Genomic DNA, 21993 nt, shown 5'->3' on the forward strand with positions numbered 1-21993 from the left:
TTTCCTTAAAGAGGCAGAACTGACCCGAGCTCTCTGCAAATGGACGCCTCTGACCTTTGTGGAACTTACCAAAATCAGCGTGTTGGGGGAGGAGGGGTGGTGAGATGGTGGCACACGTGACGCTGTTTGCTGTGCTCTTTGAGGTGGAAAGAGCCCACGCAGGGAGCAAAGCCCACGTCCCCTCTCTGGCTCTGTCTGGAACTCTCTCTGAGCCCTTGAACAGGTCACGCCTCCTCTCTGGGCTCCATCTTCCACATCTGTGGAATGAGGACATTGGGACCGGGCTCAAGACTCCTTGTCAGAACCCCCTTCCCGAGCCCATGGCAGACACAGCTCCAGGGCTCCTCAGAATCCTCCTGAACACAAGCAGCTGCTGCCAGGCCATTAGCAGTGGCAGGGGAGAAGACACCATGAGTTAGCCTGGTCTGAGTGCTCTCTAAAGCCCCTTACGACTCTGACTCTCTGTGCAGGCTGCCGCCTGGGGAGGACATGAGTGCAGACTCACCCCTGCTCAGCAGGAACGTTCACCCTGTCCCCCCAGGGGGCAGTGTGGTTCAGTGGTTAGAAGCTCAGGTGCTGGAGTCTGGTGCCTCCGGGGGTGGGTGAGTCCTAGTTCTTCCACTAATAGGCTGTGTGACCTGAGAGAAGTTACTAGTCCTCTCGGATCCAGTTTCCTCATCTGTACAATGTGTTGATGGTGACTGCAGGTGAGGACTCCCTGAAGTCATGTGTGTAAAGGGCCTGGCACATGGGGGCTCTGTGGAGGGCAGCTGGGCGAGCCCCTTTCAGAGTCATAATAACTAGTATGGTGCCTGCACATGGCCCTGGTGGTCAAGCAAAGGCCTCTGGCCTGGGAGGTTCGGTGCCCCTCCCCTCCCAACCCTCCCCCACCCCCTGCCTGTCTGCGGCTTCCAGATGAAAGGGGTTCACCATACAGAAGAAATGGGGTGTGCTACAGGCCACTCAGAGAGGTCTAGGGGCAGGGCCCAGCAGCCACTGGTTAATCTTTTGGGGTCACCTGGCAGCCCAGGGAGAAACACAGCACCCCACAGACAGGTGGCTGGGCCTCATGAAGTCCCAGGGCCTGGAAGTTCTAGGCCTCCCCCGCCCACAGCACTGGAGTATGGACAAGGCACCTGCGATCAGCACCCCCTCCAGAGGTTTCTGGCTAAGGGGGAGTGAGGGGAGGTCGGCAGGTGGAAGGAAAGGCAAAGGGACCGAGTTCTGAGACCAGAAATCGCCATGAGCTCTCTAGCACCAGGAGAAACTGCTTTTGTGGAGAGACAGGGTGCAGAAGCGGCAGATAGAGTCGGCTTCCTCCAAATTGACTGCCACTTGCTCCCGGTGCCTCGTGACCAGTGTGCTTGACCGGTTTGGTTTTTGCACTCTGAGCCCATGTTGGTTAGTCCTGGCCGGTGGCCTGCCCTCCACCCCTCCCGGGCCCTCTGGGGAAGGGGCCAGTCTTACCACGGGATGGGGGTGTGGGGCCGAGAGCTGGGAGCTGCCTCAGGAGCCCCCAGTTTGCTGGGGCCTCCCCTTCCTGCACCACGCTGCTCTTCCCCAGACCCCGCACCCTTGGGCGGTGGGGATGGGGGCAGGGGGCAGGGGGCAGGGGCCCCACCAGCCAGAGCCTGTACCGTGGGACTTGGCAGGGAAAGACTTTCCCTGTCGGTTTCGATGCCTGGGCACGTCCACTGCGGCCATTACAAAGCTTATTACCTGCAGGCTGGGAACTTTTAAAAAGTGTAGTTTTGTTCTAAAACCCAGAATTTTTGATGGCCCAAGTTAACAAGACATCCGAGTGAATTCAGGAGGTATTAAAGGGAAAGTCCTAAACAGAACTCCTCCATCGTGTGAGCAGCTCAGAAAAAACGCTCTGCCCCCAGAAAAAACGCTCTGCCCCCAGTTTAAGGGGGAGTGTGGCATTTTGATGTGGGCCCATTTCCCTATAAAGTCCCCCTGGAGGAGGGGGAAGGCTAAAATTTAACCCGGAGCCAACAAATTACTTGCAATTTGCAAGCACACACACTTAGCCCTTGGGGGCCAGAGGCCATAGTTAAAAAATAAAGAAATGAGAGAGAGAGAGACAAAACCCACCTTCAGCCTCCCACGCACTTTAGCCCACTCAGATTGACGCCCCTTTAATCCAGTATGCAGACGGCTCCTACAGCCCCCTTTCAAAGGCAGAACACGTCACATACCCTTCAATAATCAAAAGGAGCTTCTAAAGAAGAGCGTTTCTCTCAGGAGCACCGGTGGACCTGGAGCTACCCTCGGGGTTCAGGGTTTGATATAGGGTGCAATTCTGAATAAGCGGCCGTCTTGGAACCTTGCCAAGGGAAAGGATCCACCCAAATCAAATTCCTGAGGAGTCCCCTGGAAGCCTCACTGCCCCCAGGTGCCTGGGTCGGAGGACCTCAGCTAAGGGGTCAGGGTGCAGCTTAGAAGTTCTCTGAGAAAGGGAAGGGAGGGGGGCGCCCCAGGCGAAGGCGCGCGTGGCTGCTATCTTTGGGTGACCTTGGGTTCCAGATCTGTGCGTTAGGAGTTGAGGAGGCGGGAGCTGGAGTCCAACAGCCCGGCTGAATGCCAGCTCTGTTGCCTTCTCCTTGTGTGATCTCGGGCGAGTGACCGCTCCAGCCTCAGTTTCCCCGACTGTGAAATTGGCATGGGCGATGGTAGCAGCGTCCCTGTCTCATCGGGTTCTCGTGTGCGGCGGCGCGCCCTTGCAGCGCCCGGCTCAGGGCACGTGGGACCTGCCCCTGTTACCAACTGGGCTTGGATTTCCCTGAACTTGGATTCCCAGGATGGGACAGGGCAGTTCTGGCTCCAGCTCGGGTCCAGCGGAGACTGGGCGAGCGGGGGTGGGGAGGGAGGTGTTGGCGCTGGAGGGAAGACAGGCGGCAGGAGGAGGAGGGGGAGGGTGGGCGCCGCGCCCCCGCCCCCGCCCGCCCGCCCGCCGCGCGCCCACCCCTCCGCGCCGCGCCACCCTCCCGCGCGGGCGGCCGCCTGGCACTCATACGGAGCGGCTGGGCGGCGGCGGGAGCGGGCCGCGCGGGGCTGGGCGCGCCGATCCATTAACGTCTGTGTGTCTGGGCCGCGGGTCTGCGGCGAGGCAGGCGCCAGGGGCTCGCCTGGAACCAGATGTGCCGCGGCGCCGCTCTGACCGCCACCGGCGCGGCGCGCTCGCACGCACGGGCTGGCGCGCACATGGCCCGGCCGGGTGGGCGGCGGCTGGCGCGCCGGGCCGGGCACTCCCTGGCTTTCGCGGCCGACCCCAGACCCGCGTGTGCGTAAACGTGACCCCTCCGCCCCCACCTGCCAGCCGAGCGCCAACAGCGCCCCGCCCACACCGGGATGCTGGTCTCCCGGGGGTGGGGTCCGCCGCGCCCACCGCCCCTGTCCCAGGGGAGGGCAGGATGGCCTCTCGGAAAACCCAGCCACACCCCTTACAAGGGCCGGGGACTCTTGCCGCCCCCCTCAAAGTTTGTTTTCTTAAGTGTGTGTGTAAGATTTTTTAAAGTTCTGAGTCAGAGCTTCCCCTAAGATGAGGAGTTTGGGCCATACTGAGAAATGCCAAAACAGGGGGAGGGGGGCAGGAAGTGGGGGAGGAAATGTAGGGGTTGGCGGCTTTTGAACGCATGGATTCGGAAGAGGGCTTTTCACCCACCAGGGGAAATACAAGGGTTTCACTGAGGTCTGTCCCAGCTTGGCACCAGATCTGTGTCACCCACAGGATAGTCCCCAGCCCTGGCTGTGGGTCAGCTGCTTGTCCCCCCTCCAGCCCCAGGGCAGCCTTGAGGTGCTGTGCTCTTCCCGACCAGCAGCTTCCCTCTCTGGGCCTCCTGTGCGGTTCTGTAAAGTGAGCCACGGAGCTGGGCCGGGGCTCCCAGGTCTCACCACGTGGGCTCTGGGGCCCTGGCAGGACCAGGCGAAGCAGAGGAGGTTAGGAAGGTGGGGGGATGGGGAGGGGGCACTTTGGTGCCATCCATCTACATGGAGGCAGCATTGAGAGCAGAGAGGAGACCAGGACGTGGGACAGGGGTGGGACAGGGCGGTGCTGTCAGGCCTGGCCAGCCCAGTCTGGCTGCGGAGCAGGCGGCCTCACCCAGGGCCTTTGGGCTTGGAGCAGTTTCCTTGGTTTGCAGCCCTTCCTGTGCTTGCGAGAAGAGTGTTTCAGAGAAAACCTTTGAAGATCTGTCGAAAGAGTGAGGTCTTCTGGCCTTGCCACCCTTCCTTGCTCTGGAAATGGGGAGCTGGGATGCTGAGTAGAGGAAGGGGGTGCCAGCCCCATAAACGTCAACACTGAGAGACCAATCCCCCCTTAGATGCATGGGGTGGCGAAGCCAGCACCGTCTCCGGGGGCTCAGGACAGGGTGGAGAGGGCTGAGGCCCGGGCGGCCACACCTTTGACCGTGCATCAGTGCTGCAGTGGGTGCGCCCTCTCACATCACTGCCATCCTGCTGGAACCATCACATGCCGCCTTCACCGGGAGACGGAGGCCCTGAGAGGAGCAGGGACGGGCTCAGGTCACAGAGCTGGGAGGTGAGGGGGTGGGATTCTAACCCAGGCTCCGGAGACCAAACTTTGTGCTTGGAGTTAAATCCTCTTTGCATTTGGAGGTTCAGGGAACAAGGCGGTCTGTTCCTAACCTTCAGGAAGTAGAGGGAGGATGCTGGACCCAGTTGGAGAGGGGATCAGGACAGCCAGCCACCTGTCCCCCAATCCAGTCCGGCCATCCCTTCCCTTCCCCCACAGGCTCAGGAGACCTGGCTCCAGCCCAGGGGCTGCCCCCTCCTCCCTCCCCTACAGGGAGAATGATGTCCCCATTTCTCCAGCCTTGAGCACCAGCAAAGCCAGGCTGAGGGGGAGGAGATTGCTCTGGCTCATGCTCTCCCCCCTAAATTTAAAAAACCAATAACCAAATTAGTTTCCGCAGATAGGAGGGTCGGGAACGTGGGAAAGCTTGTAGCAGTTCACCCCGATCTCCAGTGCGTGCAAGTCTTCACATGTCTGGGTGGACAGAGAATTGGGATCACTTCCCCCATCGGGACCCAAATTCTACCCGTTCATTCATGTGTTGAGTCGTTCAGTATTTACAGAGCACCTGTGCCCTGGGCACCGTGCCAGGTGCTGAGACTAAAGAGGCGAGTTCAGTCTGGGATGGTGGCAGGGCTTCCTGCCTGATCCAGCCCAGCTTCTCCGGAAGCATCTGGGAAGGACGGACTCCCCAGGCACGTTCAGGGCAGCCTCTGTGCGTGTGTGTGTGTGTGTGTGTGTGTGTGTGTGTGTGAGCACCAGCTCCAGGGAAAAGGTATCCTGCACCTGTTGTTCATTGCACCAGGCACACGGATGCCCTTCATCCTCCCAGCAGCCAAGTCTCCACCTGACAGATACACAGATGAGGTCTAGAGACGGTGAGTAATTTGCCAAAAGGTGGCACAGCCAATATATGGCAAGTCTGGGGTTCAAACCTAGACCCATCTGACTCCAAATAAATATGCTAATGGCTCATGTGATTTAACACTTCCCACGTCCCGGACGTTGTGAGAACCTTACACATGTGACCTCACTTATTCCTTGCAGCAGCCTTGTAAGGGAGATATTGTTAACTCCATTTTCTAGATGCAAAAACTGAAGCACAGAAACGCTGTGACCTACTCAGGGTCACACAGCAGTGAGACTGGGATTTCAACCCGGGCAGGCCGCTGCAGAGTCCAGCTCTGGACCATTGTGCTGGGTGAATCACTTTCATGTTTTGTGGGGAAGCCTGTTCTGACTGGCTTGGTGGCGAGAAAGAACCCAGAAGGTCCTGGCAGGGAGGAGGTTGCGGTTGTAAGAACTTGCCCTGAAGGAGGTGGGGTTTGGAAACGCAGCGGAAGGAGAAGGACGTGAGACATTTTCCAAGTGTTTACAATAGAGAAAAACTGGAAGGGACCTAAATGTCCACCGAGAGAAGAAAAAGTGGTTGAGCAATTTTGGCATCCCCACTGGGTGAAATGATGCGGCCGCTCGAGGTGACCATGACACGGAGGAGGGGAAACCAGGGAGAGGGTTTTGGAGGAGATTAAGGGGAAGCCACTTGTCCACAGAGCTCATTTACTTGGTGCGTGGTGAAGCCAGGACTTGAATGCAGCTATTTCCAGGAAAGCGGGGTAGGATTGAGCAAGTTGGCCACTGCATAACTAGAGGGGGCACCAGTCACACTGTAGTCTATGGGGATGGTGTCCCTGGAGTTGTGCAGTGCACAACCTGTGCAACCATACATGGTGTCCCTGGGTATGTCTGATCTTAATCCTGGACTCTTAATCAATGCCCCATCCAAAAAGGAAGATGATGTTCACGCACACCGTAAGTGGACTCATGTGCGAGCTGGATACAGGTGGCCGAGGGCCAAAAAGTCCACAAACAATTAAACAGATATGCTGGCGTGGTGGGATTTAGGGATGATTTTTCTGCTTTTGAATGTCCTTCAATGCTATTTTTTGTTGTTGTTATTCCCTCTCCTTTAAAAAAAAAAAAAGTAGTAGTAAAATTGGAATTTCCAGAGCGGCTGTATGGGATAGACTTTTCCGTAATGATGAAAATGTTCCCTATCCTTGCTGTCCAGTATGGCAGCCCAGCCACATCTGGCTACTGAGCCCTTGAAAGGCGGCTGGTGTGACCAAAGAACAGGATTTCTATTTTTATTTCATTTTAATCAATATATTTAAATTTAGATGGCCACATGTCACTAGCAGCTACCACACTGGACGGTGCCGAGCTAGCGAGGGGACGGGCATTTTTCCTGTCAAGCCGTGTCCTCCCCAGTTTGCTGCACCGAAGCCTGTGATTACTAAGCTTGCGGGTGAGGGAGACTCTGCTGCAGATTCCCAGCTGGCCCCAGTGGCCGGATCAGAGTCCCCCGGGAGGGGATGGGAATGTCCCTTCTTAAGAACTTCCCAGCGAGTCCTGAAGCAAACCGTCAGTGGACACCCGTTTGAGAAATCTGGAAGATCTGGTGTCAGCCCCTCCTCCGGGGGCCGCTGGGGTGGCGAGGGGGGCAGGGCAGTTCCCAGAGCCACGGGCGAAAGCGACCTTCAGATGTCAGCGAGGTGGTCCTGGGGAAGAGTCCCCTGTGCCGCCCCTCAAAGCATAAGCCCAGGACAACTGGGGGGACCCACAGGGAGAGGGGTACGTCTCGCTGTAATGCAGAATTTTCTAGGGCCAAGGCTGGCCGTCGTTCTAGGGTGTGACTGGGAACGTGTCAGAGATGTCGCAGATGGCGGAGCACGCGGCCCGCTGGCGAGGCTGGCGGAGGCTGGGGCGCAGACAGGCGTCCACCCCTGACACACAGCAGGGGGTCCTCAGCCTGGAGGGCCCCGGGGCCCCTGAGCCCGGCGGGGGGGGGGCATGGGCAGAGCACTCGGACTTGCTCGAGGAGAGAGGAGCGGCCGGCTAGGCCACGGGAAGCCGGAGCGGTCTCCGCACTCGCCCCGCCGCCCAGCAGGTGCTGGCTGCCGGCTTCCAGAGGCCCGGGAGCTCTCAGCTGGGAGAGCAAACCCCACACGGCGTCCCGAGCATCTTCACCTTGGTCTGGAAATGGTCAACGAGGGCGGCTTTCCTCCAGATACCTGCCACCTTGGGGACAGACAGACGGGACATAAATCCCTTCCTCACCACGGCCTGGCTGTGTGACCCGGGCCCGTGACTTGACCTCTCTGAACCTCACTGCCCCGACTGAGAACGAGGCCGAGTAACAGCGCCTTCCGCATTTTGAAGGCAGGGCTTTGTAGCCCAGTGCCAGGCACGTAATACAGTTTAGCAAATGGAAGCCAGAAAACGGGGGGGCGGCGGGGCCCTTCTGTCCTCACCACAGGCCCAGCTGTGGTCAGTGGGGCGGCAGAAGCCCTGGAGACAGCCCTTGGAGCTTCACTAAGCCGAGCCTCAAACTCACATTTTCCAGCGTGTCTGGAACTCACAAATGGGTCATAAAAGCCTCCAGCGATGCTCGAAAGGTCACCCGCTCTGGGAATGCAGCATTGCTCCGGAGCCAGGGTCGCCGGAGGTCCCGCCGGCCTCACAGGGGGGCCGACGGGCACTGCCTTTGCCGGGGCTGCTTCCTGGTGGGGGCGGGGGGGCTGGCCAGGGGACCCCAAGGTGGAATGGGGCAGAGGGGCAGATTCTTCCGGGGCGAAAACCTGACTTTCTATCGAGCTGACTTTTTAGGTTGGGGTCTGTGTTCAGGACTGAGAGAACCTGTGAACCGCCGCCCACCACAGTTGCATGCACACTTTTGTGTGCACCTGTGTTTTTCTGAGGAAGGGTCCATAGAATTCACCAGATTCCTCAAGGGGCTCATGATCTAAATAGGGGAAGAACCAACGAGCTGGGGCCGAGGTTTCATTTGGGAAAAATGGTAGTGGGGATACTGGTCATTTGGAAATGGCCACGCTGGAAAGCCCCGGGCTGTTGCATCCTCTCTGCGCCACCCTCAGGGAAGAGGAGATACCCTTCTCGCACCAGGGCACGGATGGTGAAACCGAGGGCCCAGAGAGGAACTCTCTCGACTGTGGACACGGGGAGGTTTTCTGCATTCTCAGATGCTCAGAGGAGGCAGCACTTTGCCCTCTAGGGGGGCTGCTGACTGTCCCCACCAACCATGCCCAATGGCTGGGTCGGGGATCTGCTCCTGTGTCCCCCCTGCGTCCCCCGAGAGAGAGCAGAAGGGGAAAATGTGTGTTCTCAGGGGTCAGACTGCAGTGGACAGAACCTGGGGTCCCGCTGCCTTGCTGGGAGCCCTGGGCTGATTCACGCCCTCTCCACGCCTCGGTTTCCCCATCTGCAAAATGAGGGGCTTTGACAGATGCCCTGTAAGGTCCCTTCAGGTCTGAGTCCTTGAGAGGACAAGGATAATAGGCTTGAGACCCCAGCGCTGTCTGCAGCTTTGTTTCAGAACCAAGGCACAGGGCCGGCCCCGTGGCTTAGCGGTTAAGTGCGCGCTCCGCTACTGGCGGCCCGGGTTCGGATCCCGGGCGCACACTGATGCACTGCTTCTCCGGCCATGCTGAGGCCGCGTCCCACACACAGCAACTAGAAGGATGTGCAACTATGACATACAACTATCTACTGGGGCTTCGGGGAGAAAAACAAAAAGGAGGAGGATTGGCAATAGATGTTAGCTCAGAGCTGGTCTTCCTCAGCAAAAAGAGGAGGATTGGCATGGAGGTTAGCTCAGGGCTGATCTTCCTCACAAAAAAATAAAATAAAAAAGATTTAAAGAACCAAGGCACAGGACATTGGACCCTCTCTGCCCCCAGCCAGCCGCCCCCTCCCTGACCCCCTGCAGGTGGAGGCTGTGGGCCTCACAGGCCCAGGAGCTCTTAACTGGGCACAGAGCCCCACCCTGGGCCCTGGGCCCTGAGAGCTTCACCCTGGTCTGGAGGTGGTTACCGAGGGCAGCTTTCCTCCAGATCCCAGCCTGTTATTAGAATGGAGGTTTTACAATCAATCTGGCATCAGGCACCAACCTTAGATTAAAACCAGACGGGACACACGCTAACTCCCTTCTTAGACCGAATTTTGAGCAGAGGGCTCGTCTGCCTCCTTAATGGCTCCCCGATTCCCACTCACCCGCACCCCACTCCAACCAGGTCCCCCCGCTCCCTGGAGCGTAGTTTGGGGGTCTCAGGAGTGGAGAGCATGGGCTGACCACAGATGTGACCAGAGGGGCCTGGAGGCTTGAACCCCCGGCTGTGGAGCACAGAGGTCAGAGGTGGTCAGGCCCCGGAACGTAAAGGCCTGGGGGGCACGAGGGGAGGTTCCGGGGACCCCAGAGCCTTTGACATGGTCAGCTGCATCTGGCCTTTGACCTCCTGGCCCTTTTCTGTGCCTGAGAAGAGGACACAAATGTTCTCTGCCCATTAGCCTTGTCCCTGCTCCCCTGTGGGCCCGATGATCCCATTTTTCTCAACTCTCCTGGGCCTCGAGGGAAGTGTGAGCCTCTCCCATCCCTGCCCCCCGGCTTCCCCGAGTGACATGGAGCCGGTCTGTCCTAAGAACCCCGCCTCGTGGCTGCTCTCTCTTTGAGGGTTTCCCCAAAGACCCCAGCCCAGAGCAGCTTTTGGGGGCCTCCCCGGCAGTGCTGAGCCACCGTCTGGGCCTTGGCGACTTGTCCCCCACCCCCTGTCATCCCCTCCCCGTGTCCCCTCAGGTGTCCTCCTTTCTTTGCCATTCTTGGTCAGTCCCAGTGTCTCTCTCTGCTCCCTCCCCCGGTTCTGTGTTCTTTTACGTAGTAACAACTTTCTTGAGATATAATCCACACACCATACAAGCCCCCATTTAAAGTGTACACTCCACTGATTTTGTCTATTCAGTTGTGCAGCCATCATCACATCAATTCTAGGACATTTTCACCACCCCATAAAGAAACTCTGCCCTTTTAATCATCACCCTCCCATTCCCCCAGCCCCTCCCCAGCCCCTGGCAACCACTAATCTCCTTTCTGTCTCTAGAGACCTGCCTCTTCTGGACTTCCCATGTAAGTGGAATCATATGTTATGTGGCCTTTTGTGACTGGCACCGACTTCTTTCACTCAGCATAATGTTTCTCAAGCTTCCTGTGTGTTGCGGTGTGGATCGGTACTTCATCCCTTTTTACAGTCGAGTAATAGTCCACGTGCGGATGGACCACATTTTGTTTACCCATCCATCAGTTGATGAGTGTTTGGGTTGTTTCCACTTTTTGGCTGTTATGAGTAGTGCTGCTGTGAACATTCATTCATATGCAAGTTTTTGTGTGGACACAGGTCTTCCTTTCTCTTGGCTGTGTACCTGGGAGTGGACTTGCTGGGTCATATATAACTCTATGTTTAACGTTTTGAGGAACCGCCAGACTGTTTTCCAAAGCGGCTGCACCATTTTACATTCCCTCCAGCAGTGTACGAGGCTTCCAGGTCTCCACATTCTTGCCCACGCTTGTTATTATCGGACTTTTTGATTCTAGCCGTCCTAGTGGGTGTGAAGTGCGATCTCGCTGTGGTTTTGATTTGCGTTTTCCTGATAGCTCATGCTGTTGAGCATCCTTTTGTGTGCTTATTGGCCATTTATATATCTTCTTGGTCTGTTCAGATCCTTTACTCACTTTTAATTGGATTATTTTTTTATTCTTGAGTTGGTAAGAGTTCTTAATATTTTCTAAATCCAAATCCCTTACCAAATATAGGATTTGTAAATATTTTTCCCATTCTGGGGGTTGTCTTCTTGCTTTCTTGACGGTGTGTTTACAGAAGTTTTAATTTTGATGAAGCCCGATTTATCTTTTTTTCTTTAATTGCTTGTGTTTTTGGTGTCACATCTAAGAAACCATCGTCTGCCCCTTTTGAGGGTAAAGGGAATGGTTTTAGAAGTTGAGACGTCCTGAATGATCCATTCCTTCGTTTATATAAACATTCATTTGGAAATATTTTTTTTGCTTGAGGGAGATTCGCCCTGAGCTAACATCTGTTGCCAATCTTCCTCTGTTTTGTATGTGAGCCGCCGCCACAGCATGGCCGCTGACGAGTGGTATAGATCTGCGCCCAGGAACCAAACCCGGGCTGCTGAAGCAGAGAGTGCTGTACTTAACCACTAGGCCAGCAGGCCAGCCCCTGGAAATATTTTTGAAGCCAAACTTCTTGCTCAGTCCTGGAGATACAGGAGTGACAAGGCAAACCCAGTCTCTGTCTTCCTAGAGCTTAGAGTCGAATGGAAGAGATGGGCGTTAAACAGATAACCAAAATAGAAGAGTGACTTAATTACAGATGTGCAGGAGAGGGAGAGGGCCCAGGAGCCTGTAACAAGGAGACCTGTCCTGGTCTGAGAAAGCCTCTCAGGGCAGGGAATTTAGACTCAGACTAAAGACTGGATAAGCATAAGCCAGGCAGAAGGGGTGCAGTGCTCCAGTCAGAGGGAACAGCATGTGCAAAGGCCCTGAGGTGGGTAGGAGCTTGTGCTGTCTGGTAAGGTGGATCCCCTTGGCACTCTGGCCCCTCCACTGGGATTTCTTGGGGGGTTCAGTGGCCCTGTGGAAGTGTATGAAGCACACCATGTCCTTTGTGCATGTAAGGGAGAGGCTCCAGACCTCAGAGAGACCCAGATCATTGCAGCCGCTTCCAGGGCTCTGCCGAGGTTTCTGGGGGACATGTAGGAGCCTCCCCAGCCTCCTCCAGACTCCAGGGTCAGCCCAAGCCTGCTGAGGGCTCCCCATAGCCACACTGGTCACTGGCCTGGGGGCTGGGAGAGGGAACCAGTGCAGCAGTCCCGGTTCATTCATTCATTCATTCATTCACTCAACACAAAAAATATTTGTGCAGAGTTGACCTTGGGCCAGGCCCTGTGATGGGTCCCAGGGAGACAGAAAACAGTAAGTTCCTGTCCCTGCCTGACAAATGACCCCACATTTACCCCACAGTGTGACAGAGCTACAATGAGGGGGTCTGAGATGGCTTCCTGGAGGCGGCAGTGTTCTGCTGAGACCTGAAGATGAGCCAGGGAGGGAGAGAGAAGTTGCAAGCCCAGGAACGGTGTGGGCAGGGTCCACAGGGAAAGGGTGTGTGTCCAATGGGAGCACTGACCTCAAGGAGCCCGTGAACCTGGGACAGCAGCCCTGACACCTCCCAGGGCCCAGGCCCTGGCTCCACCCACCAGGGTGGCCCCACCCAGTGGATAGAGCCAGGAAGGCCCTCAGGAGAAAGGCTGCGTTCCTCTGTGTGATGATCATCGGGTTTGCCCAGGGCTGGGCTGGGGGCCGGGGTTACATCCTCTCTCCGTTATCCCTGGCAAGTGGCTACCAGAGGTGTAGCGGGAAAAGAACGGGCCTGGGGTTTGCGGGGGGAGGGCTCTCACTCGCTGTGTGACGCTGGGTAGGTCCTGGCCCCTCTCTGGGCCTCCCTCCATCTCCTCTGTAGGGAGAGGCAGCCCCGCCTGCCCCTCCTGAGGGTGTTGGGGCCTCCAGGGAGGCGATGCTGGGTGCTCTGCCTGTGTGATCTCACCAGAGGACCCGGGCCCCTCCTTCACCTTAGCCCTGGTCCCCGAGTGTCCTGGACCGAGCCTGGTTCGGCCGGAGATCAAATCAGCTCTTGGACCCCTTGCTTGAGGTTCTGGCTGGGGGGTGGGGGTGGGGCTGGCTGCCTGGGGAAACCCCCAGAAGCCCAGGCCCCCTTCTCCAGAGGGTTCCAGGGACCGTGTTTCTTGTTCTCCTTCCTCCTCCCTTCTGTCCTTCCTTCTTTTCTTCCTTCAGAGGTTGTTGGCCTGACTTGGCGCCAGGCCTGACCCTGGCCCTGCCCTCACAGGTCTCACAGGCTGGGTGGCCTGCACGCCTCTCCCTCCTCGAAGCCCCCCCCGTCCTGCACTCTGCTCCCAGCCCCCTGGCCTGCGTGCCCCAGAACTCCAGCACAGACCCCACTCCAGAAATGCTTCTGTTGCCTTCAGCATCCCTCTTCTTGGTTGTTCCATACACCCTAAGCCCCTGGTGAGACCCTCAGAAACCCACTGCAGGAGGATGGGGTGGGGGCAGGGTACCCTGAGGGCTGGCTGCCCGTGCCTAGGTGCTCAAGAGCCTAGGCTCTGTTCAAATCCTACCTCCGGCCTTTACTAGCCGTGTGGCTTTGGCACGTTGCAACCCCCTGTGCCTCAGTTTCCTCATCTGTAAAATCGGGCTAAGGGCCCCCGTGTAGGGTTGTGATGAGGGTTAAATGAGGTAGTTCCTCTTATTCCCACTTTTCAGTGAGATTCCGGAGGCTGGGAGGAGTTACAGGGTCACCCATGGCCACTGTGCTGGTGATCCTAACCCCGGACTGTGCGCCTCCTTAACCACTAGGCTGCACTGCCCCTCACTTATCTGAGGAGGTGAGGGATCCCCCTCCAGTCTCCCCTGACACACTTGTGTCCTGAGGAACGCTGCCTGCGCCGCAGCTGAGGACACGGTTTCCAGAATTCCTGTCTGAGCCCTTCTCCCAGGGTCCTTCAAAGGGCCCCAAATCTCTACTGAGAGGCCTCGGGGAGCTAGGAGGGGGAGCTGAAGCCTTTGCAGCCTCTCCACGCCCCCCACCTCCACTTCCTTCCTCGGACGTTCCTGGCTGTAAATATTCCTGCAGCTCCGAAGCGCCTTTGACCAAGGCCCAGTGTTAATTTGTTAAATCCACATCAAGGTCCTGGGGACCCACTGTTTGTTTTTGGGAACGTGTTGGCAGAGATCACATTGGGGTGGGGAGGCTGCTTATTTGGTCAGAATAAATGCTAATTAATAAAAGTTATTTATTTGGGTTGGAGCTCGCCGCGGCCCTGGGGTCAGGCGCAAACTGACTATTTGAAGCAAAAACAAACAGAATGTCTCTCTCCCCGGCCTGAGAAAGGCAGAAACGAAGAGGCTGGGTTTATTTGTCTTAGGAAGAATTTGCAGTTAATTCCCTCCAGACTATTTAGACCCTTAAATTACACGGAATAAGAACAACCATGGGTGCAGGGGAGGGGAGCCAGCCACACTTGATCCTTTGGCTGAGAGCAGAGTTTTTACGTCTTCAGCCCGCAGTCAGCCAAATAAATGGTATGTGTGAAATAATTTAATGGCAGAAAACTGCACCAGTCACCTTTTTTTTCATCGTAATGTAATCGAGGACGAAGTAATTTGGGTTTTAAGGGAGAGAGCACTGGGCAGGCCTCCCCCGTCTGAATACTTTATCTGGTCCCCGATCCAGGCCCTCACAATAGCATCTAAACAGCCCGGGTAAATGGAGGGGGTTTCAGGCTTTATTAGTTCTAATCTCAGAGAAATGCAGAACTTTTACTGCATAAGAGGAAACTTTGGGCACCGTCCGACTTGGACAGAGCAAGCCCCAGCGCTGGCTGGCCTGAGGCTTTGTGAGTATTTATTATTTTCCAACTGCTTTAAGCCCAAGCGTGGAGCCCCCTGAGGGATGTACACGCCCACCACAGTACATTTGTCAAGAGGTGATTCAGGAACTTTACGTAATAAATATCCGGCACATCCGCTGGGAAGCAGAGGCCAGCCCCAGGGCCCTGGCTGAGTCCAAAGCTGTGGGTTCAGGTCCTGGGTCACCTCCAAGACGCTGCCTGCATCTTCCTCAACGCGGCTGCCTCTCCCCAGCTTCTGCCCACAGCAGGGCCTGCGGGCCCGTCTTTCTATGTGAGCTGGCGTGAGGGGACCAGACGACCAGGGAGAAAGATCCTTGTCTTCCTGTGCAAAGCGGATTGCACACAAGCGATAACGCTAACGACAGCGAGCACGTATCGAGCAATTACTGTGCTCTTGGCACTGGGTTAAGCTAAGCTCCTTGCAGGAACTTTGGGGGCCCTTGGGCAAGCCACTATCCCTCACGGCTCCCAGAGATGAGATCTTCCTTTGGAACAAAGAGGTGCCAGGGGCAGACTTCCCACCGGCTGGGATGGAGAGGCAGGGACATTTCTGCACCAGCGAGATGACGTGAGTGGAGGCCTCTTTCTTCGGCGCCTCCCAGAGCGGGGGCTAAGAGCGTGACAGACCCCCGGGTCACCTTCCCCAGGAGGGAGGCGGATGAGGGAGGAGACCCCCATGGAGACAGGGTGGCTGCGCCCTCTGACAAACACTCCCATCCCAGGTGCACAACCTCGGAGCCTCAGTTTCCCTGTGTGAGAAATGGGGGAACACTCAGAGGGCGGGTGCGGGGAGCCAGTGGGGGGAAGCAGCTGGAGGGCTTGGCACCATTCCTGGCCCAAACCAACTTTTGTTGAGCACATCCCTCAGAGCCGCCTTGAGGGGAAGGCAGGAGGGAGCCGAGTCCAGACCCCCGTGGAGCCCAGCTGGCCTCGGTGTAGCAGGGCCTGCGGCTCTTGGGGGGCTGGCGACAAATGCCTTTGCGTGAGGGTTTCAGCTCCGAGTCACCACGCCATCTGGCGAAGAGGAGTCGTTTCTTCCGGCGCCCACTTGGCGGGGCAAAAGCTGCAAAATGGTTTTCATTTCAACACCCTCAGTTGAAATGCTCAGGAACGTCCCCAAAATGTCTCCTTTTTTGGCTGAAATGCCTCCTGCGTTGGGTGTGTGCCCAAGCAGCGTGGCCTGAAGGGGGATGGAAATCGGCTCTGTAATGGCTAGTGTTCCAGAAGCTTCCGTCCCGCTTTTGGGCTATGGATCACCACTGGATTCTCAGCGCAGGGCCCTTGTTGTTTCAGTTTAAGGTTTCTTCCCCTTCAAGGGAGTGGGGGTGGAGAGATGCTCACAGGCCCCAGGCTCTCATCCATCTTCTCCTGTTCTTAGGGGAGGAGGTGAGGAGTGAAGACTGAAGCCGTTCAGGAGAGGAGGCCAGCACCAGGGGCCACTCCGTGTTCCTGCCACTGCCTGCCCCACCCCCACACATGTCTCGTGTGTTTGCAAGGACTTCCCAAAGGGGACAAAGTACTGAACGGACTCCTGGTCGTCCGTCTAAATTAGGGTTTCTCACTCCCGGCACTTCGGACATCTCTGACAGTCACAAGTGTCTCTGGAGGTTGCCAGATGTCACCTGGAGGCAAAATTGCCCTCAGCTGAGGACCACTGGTCCAAACCCAGCTGTAAAGTCATCGGGTACCCTCCCCGATTCCTGCCTGCCAGCCCCCATCCTCCTGCCACAAGCATTTCCGAGCTCCTGGAACAATCGAGCCTCAAATCGCATCAGTTGGTTGCCCAAGAGTCAGTAAGCCCTGCTAACCTGGGGGCTTGTTCAAAAGCAGGGATTGAGAGGAGCCCGTCGTTGGGCCTGGAATGTTCTAGATGCTCGGATGAGCAAAGGCCCAACACTGTGCAAAGAACATAGGACGTATAAAGGGAATGTGTAACCAGGGAAGCAAAACTACAAGGTAGGGATAACGTCCAAAAGGTTGACAACATGCTCTGTTGACCAAACTGGGCAAAACAGGCCTTCCCAGACACTGCTGATGGGAAGCCTTCTGGGGGAATTTGGCCACATCTAGTGTTTTACTCATTGGCCCAGCAAACCCATTTCTAGGAATCTGTCCCAAATATGCGTTGGCAAAAATAGAAAATCATGTTCGCATGAGGCTATTCATTGTGGCACTCGTTAGTTGCAAAAGGTTGGAAACACGCCAAGTGCCCCTCGGTAGGGCTCCGGTTGAATAAGCCACGGGACCGTCGTAAACGGGTGCTGCGGAACTGCGAAAGCAGCGTGAGTGATGTCTGTGCCCTGGACGGAGGAACCTGGGATATATTGCTAAGCGGAAAAAAAGTGAGGTGCAGAACAGTGCACGGTATGCTACCTTTTGATGGAAGAGGGGGAGAAAACATACATATTGTATTTGCAAAAAGTAATGCTGGAAGAGTAAACGAATTTAAAAAATGGGAGGGAGGGAACAAGAGGGAAAATAGAGTATGGAAAACAACCCAAATAGAGAAGGTCGGGTTGTACCGGGAGGGAACGGCATCTGGGACATTATTCAATGAAAATAGGCAAGTTGAGGCACCAGTGTATTCAGCATGATCTCATGCTTGTAAATTTTTTAAAATATAAGTTTGTAATCTTGTAAAGCGTGGGGAGTGGAGTTGGGGAGAGGGGAGTATTTTGTTTTACTTTTTACCTTTCTCTGGTGTTTGAATCTCTTACTGTGACAAAGAGTGATATTCCTTTGTTATTTAAATATACATTTTTAATAAGAAAATCAGATGCAGAAGGAAGTGCCAGACTGGGCAGTGTTGTTTCTAAGTGCTGTGTGAATGCAGTGGAGGGAAGGGGATTCCACGTGGACTCAGGTGGTCAGGGAGGGCTCCCTGGCGGAGTGGGCAACGAGCTGGGCCCTAGGGGATGAAGGGTCAACAGTTCTGCCCCTAGATAAAATTTAAAGGTGGCAACAGTCAGCTGAACACCCTCCAACCTGTCTCCTCAAGGGACAGGATGGTCCTGAAGGTGTTAGTCGCTTACCCCATGCCTTCCCCAGAGTTGTGCTGGGCATCCTTACCCGAGCTGCTAATTCTGCCCCCCAGGCCAGCACAGACCCTTGATCAGCTCCCTTGCTGGGATTCATCCTCTGGTCCTTCCCACCTCTTGTGCCTTGCCTCGAATGCCTTCCCTCTCTCCCTCTGGTCGGATTGGAGAACTCTTGTACATCCTTCAAAACCCACTTCAAGCACCACCTCTCCTGAGGAGCCTCCCCTGATCGTCTCCCCGTTGCCCACCAGAGCTGAGTATCCTCCTGCGCCCTGGCAATGGGTGTCTTATTCTGGGGCCTGCCTCCCCTGCTGATGAGTCCGTCTGATTCATCTCTGTCCAGTACCAGCACGGCCCCTGGCACACAGTGGGTGCTCAGGACGCTGAGAGATGCCCTTTGGCATTGTGGGCCCTCTGGAAGGCTGGTCTCAGCAGCTGGCAGGTTAGGTTTGGTGAACAGGACCAGGACTCTGGTGGCAGACTGGTGGTTCAAGTCCCTCCTGTCTAGAGGATCCCTGTGAGCATCCAGTGATCTGTGCTCAAGGGCCCACATGCAGTGGACCCTCAGAACTGTGCCTCTCTCTGCTCCTTATTCTGTGTTGTTATAATTCCACAACAAATACTGACGGCGGGTTTACATGCCCCAGAGCCCGGGCCAGCTGCTGAGGACACTCGGGTGTCTCCCGGGCCCTCCCTGACCAGGTCAGTTGTCCCTGGTGCCAGCAAGTGCCTGTCCCCTGGCTCCACAGGAGAGGGGCCTGGCTGCTTTTGTTCACCGTTACACCCCCCACCCGCTCCTGCACCTCCCCCCGCCGTGTGCTGTGCCTGCCACATGGTAACCGCTTAGTAAATACGTGTTGAAGAATGAATGAATGGATGGAGGCGCGAAGGAATGAATGCAGGAGTGATTTCAAGGGAAGCGCTCCTGCTCCGGGGGCGGGACCATCCATCTGCAGAGAGAGACACAAGGAAAGCGCTCAGTGCAAACTGCCGAGAAGGTGCCCGAGTCGTGCCCGTGTCGGCGCCTCGGGGCGCAGGGGCGGCCTGGCCGGGCTGGGGCGCTGCGGGCACGGTGCGCCGCCGCCACTCTGCTGACCCTCGGGCCCCCATGCCCCGCAGGTGAGTGTCCCAGCCCGGGGCGCGGCAGCGGCGCCAAGCGGAGGAAGAAGCAGCGGCGGAACCGCACCACGTTCAACAGCAGCCAGCTGCAGGCGCTGGAGCGCGTGTTCGAGCGCACGCACTACCCCGACGCCTTCGTGCGCGAGGAGCTCGCCCGGCGCGTCAACCTCAGCGAGGCGCGCGTCCAGGTGAGCGCGGGAGCGGGCGGCCACCACGCGCCCAGGGTATGGAGCGGCCCAGGTCGGGTGTCTAAGAGCAAGGAGCATCTGAGGCCGGGAGGGCTGAGGTTCAAATCCAAGCCCTGCCACTGACTAGCTGTGTGACCTTGAGCAAGTTACTTAACCTCTCTGTGCCTTAAGTGGCTCCCTGTAAAATGAGGATCCCATGGGTCTGTTTTATAGGGTTCTTATGGGAATTAAAGGACTTAATATATTTGTAAAGAGTTTAGAGCAGTGCCTGGCACAAAAGGTTTTAATAAATAAAAGTCATTTTAAAGTGTTGAGTGCTCACTCTCTGCCAGCTCTGAGCTGGGTGCTCAGCATGCCCCTCTCTCATTACAGCCTCACCACGGCTAAGTGCTCATTCATTCACTCACTTGCTGGTTCCCCAACATGCTTACCCAGCAGCAGGCACCATTTATCATGCCCACTTTACAGAGGAGGAAACTGAGGCTCAGAGAGGTGAAGCTGCCAGCCCAGGGTTGGAGGCAGAGTGGGCGCACACCGGGGTCAAAAGGACTTGGGTCCCCTCTGCAGCCTGTGGCACCCTGCTCCCCCCACCCCCCCACCCCCGCCCCAGGTCTGGTTCCAGAACCGACGAGCCAAGTTCCGCCGGAACGAGCGAGCCATGCTGGCCAGCCGCTCTGCCTCGCTGCTCAAGTCCTACAGCCAGGAGGCCGCCATCGAGCAGCCCGTGGCTCCCCGGCCCAGCGCCCTGAGTCCCGACTATCTCTCCTGGACAGCCTCGTCCCCCTACAGGTGAGAGCGGCCCCTCAGGGCGGGAGGGGGGCCCTCTGGGGCCCAGACTCCTTTGAGGATCTGAAGAGAGCCATGAGCGGTGCCCAGGTACCCTTTGGACCTGGGGTCCACAAGTGACGTGTGGGCAAGTGTGTGCTCATGAGTGTGTGCATGTGGGTGTGTAAGAATATGCGTGTGTATGTTGCACGAGTGTGAGCATGTGTGCATGAGTGTGTGCATTTCCACATCAGCGTGTGCACAGGATTGTGAGTGTGCATGTGTGTGCCTGTGAGTGCACAGGAGTCTGTGTGCGCATACGTGTGCACACGAATGTGAGCATGTGTGTGAATGTGTGGAGAGGCGAGAAGACAAGGACTGTCTGGAACCTTCACCCTGAGGAAGTTGAAAACCTGCAGGAAGATTCCTAGGCTGGCCCAAGAGCCCCAGCCCCTGTGTGGACCCTCCAGGCGAGAAACTGAGGCTGGCAGGGCTGAGGGAATGGCAGTCAAAGCCGGAAAGGCTCCGAGGTGGCAGGGCAGGAAGGAAGAGGGAGGAGGTGCGACAGAGTTGTGTCTCTGTACCCCACAACTCCAGGGGGCACCACCCACCCCTTAATCTGTGTGAGCAGCTCTGTGGTCTCTTTGGAGGCGCAATCCAGCAGGTCAGCTTGTAGGATCTGAGTCCTAGTGACCCCACATTAACCTCACAGCTCTCCCAACTCCCTCCCTGCCCCGTCCCTACCTGGGCAGGAGAACGACCAGAGGCATCCTGAAATCCAGGTGTGTGTTCATTCCCCCTGCACCCTGCTTTGGCCAGGCCCAGTGCAGGCGCCAGGGGTGAACAGGACCCAGCTCTGCTCTCAGGAAGCCCCTGCTCCAGCGAGGAATGCCACAATCCACAGAGGTGGCTCTGTGCCCAGTGCTGACCGAGGGCGCTCTGACTCCTCTCCAGATCCTGAGCCCAGGTCGCCCCCCACTCCCAGGGGAAGGCTTCCCAGAGAGCAAGCTGACGAGAGGAGCAGGAGGACCAGAGGCTGGGGTCTGGGACTGACAGCCAGAAGCGGTCCACTCCGGGCAGCATGCCAGCCTCACCAACATGTCCTTGTGTCTTATGTCGCCCACAGCACAGTGCCCCCCTACAGCCCTGGAGGCTCAGGCCCCACGACCCCGGGGGTCAACATGGCCAACAGCATCGCCAGCCTGCGCCTCAAGGCCAAGGAGTTCAGCCTGCACCACAGCCAGGTGCCCACGGTGAACTGACGGCCGCCCCCAGACCCGGCTGCCCCCGCTCTCACAACAACCAGAAAGGGGGCAGACGTGAGGAAAGTGACCTTCTGTCCCCTGTCCCCAGGACAGGCTGGGTGGACTCTCCTGGCCCCTCTCTCCAGCCCGGACTCCTGGGCCTGAGCAGCTGCTGAGACTCCGGGAGCCCAGCTCAGCCCCTCGTCCACGGCCACTGGAGACCTCGGCCCGTGAGCGGGGGGGCTGGGCTGGAAGGTGGAGAAGAAGCTCACCAAGGACCTCACTTACTTTGTGTGTGAAAACCAAAAAGCTCTGTCTTTAAGAAATAAAAAAGTTTTTAAGCCCCAAAAGGTTGTGGGAGGGCAGATAAGTGCAGCAAACCAATTGAGGGCCGGCCTTCTGGGGCCCTGCTCTGGTCAGCAGCGGCCATGGGGACTGCCCTGGGCCTGGCCCGGACCAGGAGCCACGGCAGGGCCAGCCGCCCTCGTATCTGTGCCTCCTTCTGAACGAGGTCCTCCCTCACCCTGCAGAGCCGAGGGGTGGGAGGAGGGGAGGCGGACAGGGACCTGGACCCCACGGACACCCAGATGCTGTGTGACTCGGGGCAGGACCCCTCCCCTCTCTGGGCAGGGAGTGTCTTCTGTGCCCTATGGGGCGGGGCAGGGTGGGTGACCATGGATTCCTGGACTGGCCAGAGAGTGGGTGGGCAGATGCTGGAATTAAATCCCTTGCTTCACGCAGAACATGTG

At 57.1% G+C, this 21993-nt stretch overlaps 1 protein-coding gene across 1 annotated transcript in view; it reads left to right on the forward strand.

Moving 5' to 3' along the window:
• PRRX2 (paired related homeobox 2) overlaps positions 1-21611 on the forward strand; it is a 44174-nt gene extending 22563 nt beyond the window's left edge. The window contains exons 2-4 of the mRNA XM_058524263.1: positions 19048-19235; positions 19846-20024; positions 21127-21611. Of these exons, the coding sequence (XP_058380246.1) occupies positions 19048-19235; positions 19846-20024; positions 21127-21262 (503 nt within the window). The 3' untranslated portion in view covers positions 21263-21611. The remainder of the gene's footprint in view (positions 1-19047; positions 19236-19845; positions 20025-21126) is intronic.
• Positions 21612-21993: the final 382 nt, after the last annotated feature.

This window comes from Diceros bicornis, chromosome 28 (genome assembly GCF_020826845.1).
Source record: "Diceros bicornis minor isolate mBicDic1 chromosome 28, mDicBic1.mat.cur, whole genome shotgun sequence".
NCBI lineage: Eukaryota > Metazoa > Chordata > Mammalia > Perissodactyla > Rhinocerotidae > Diceros > Diceros bicornis.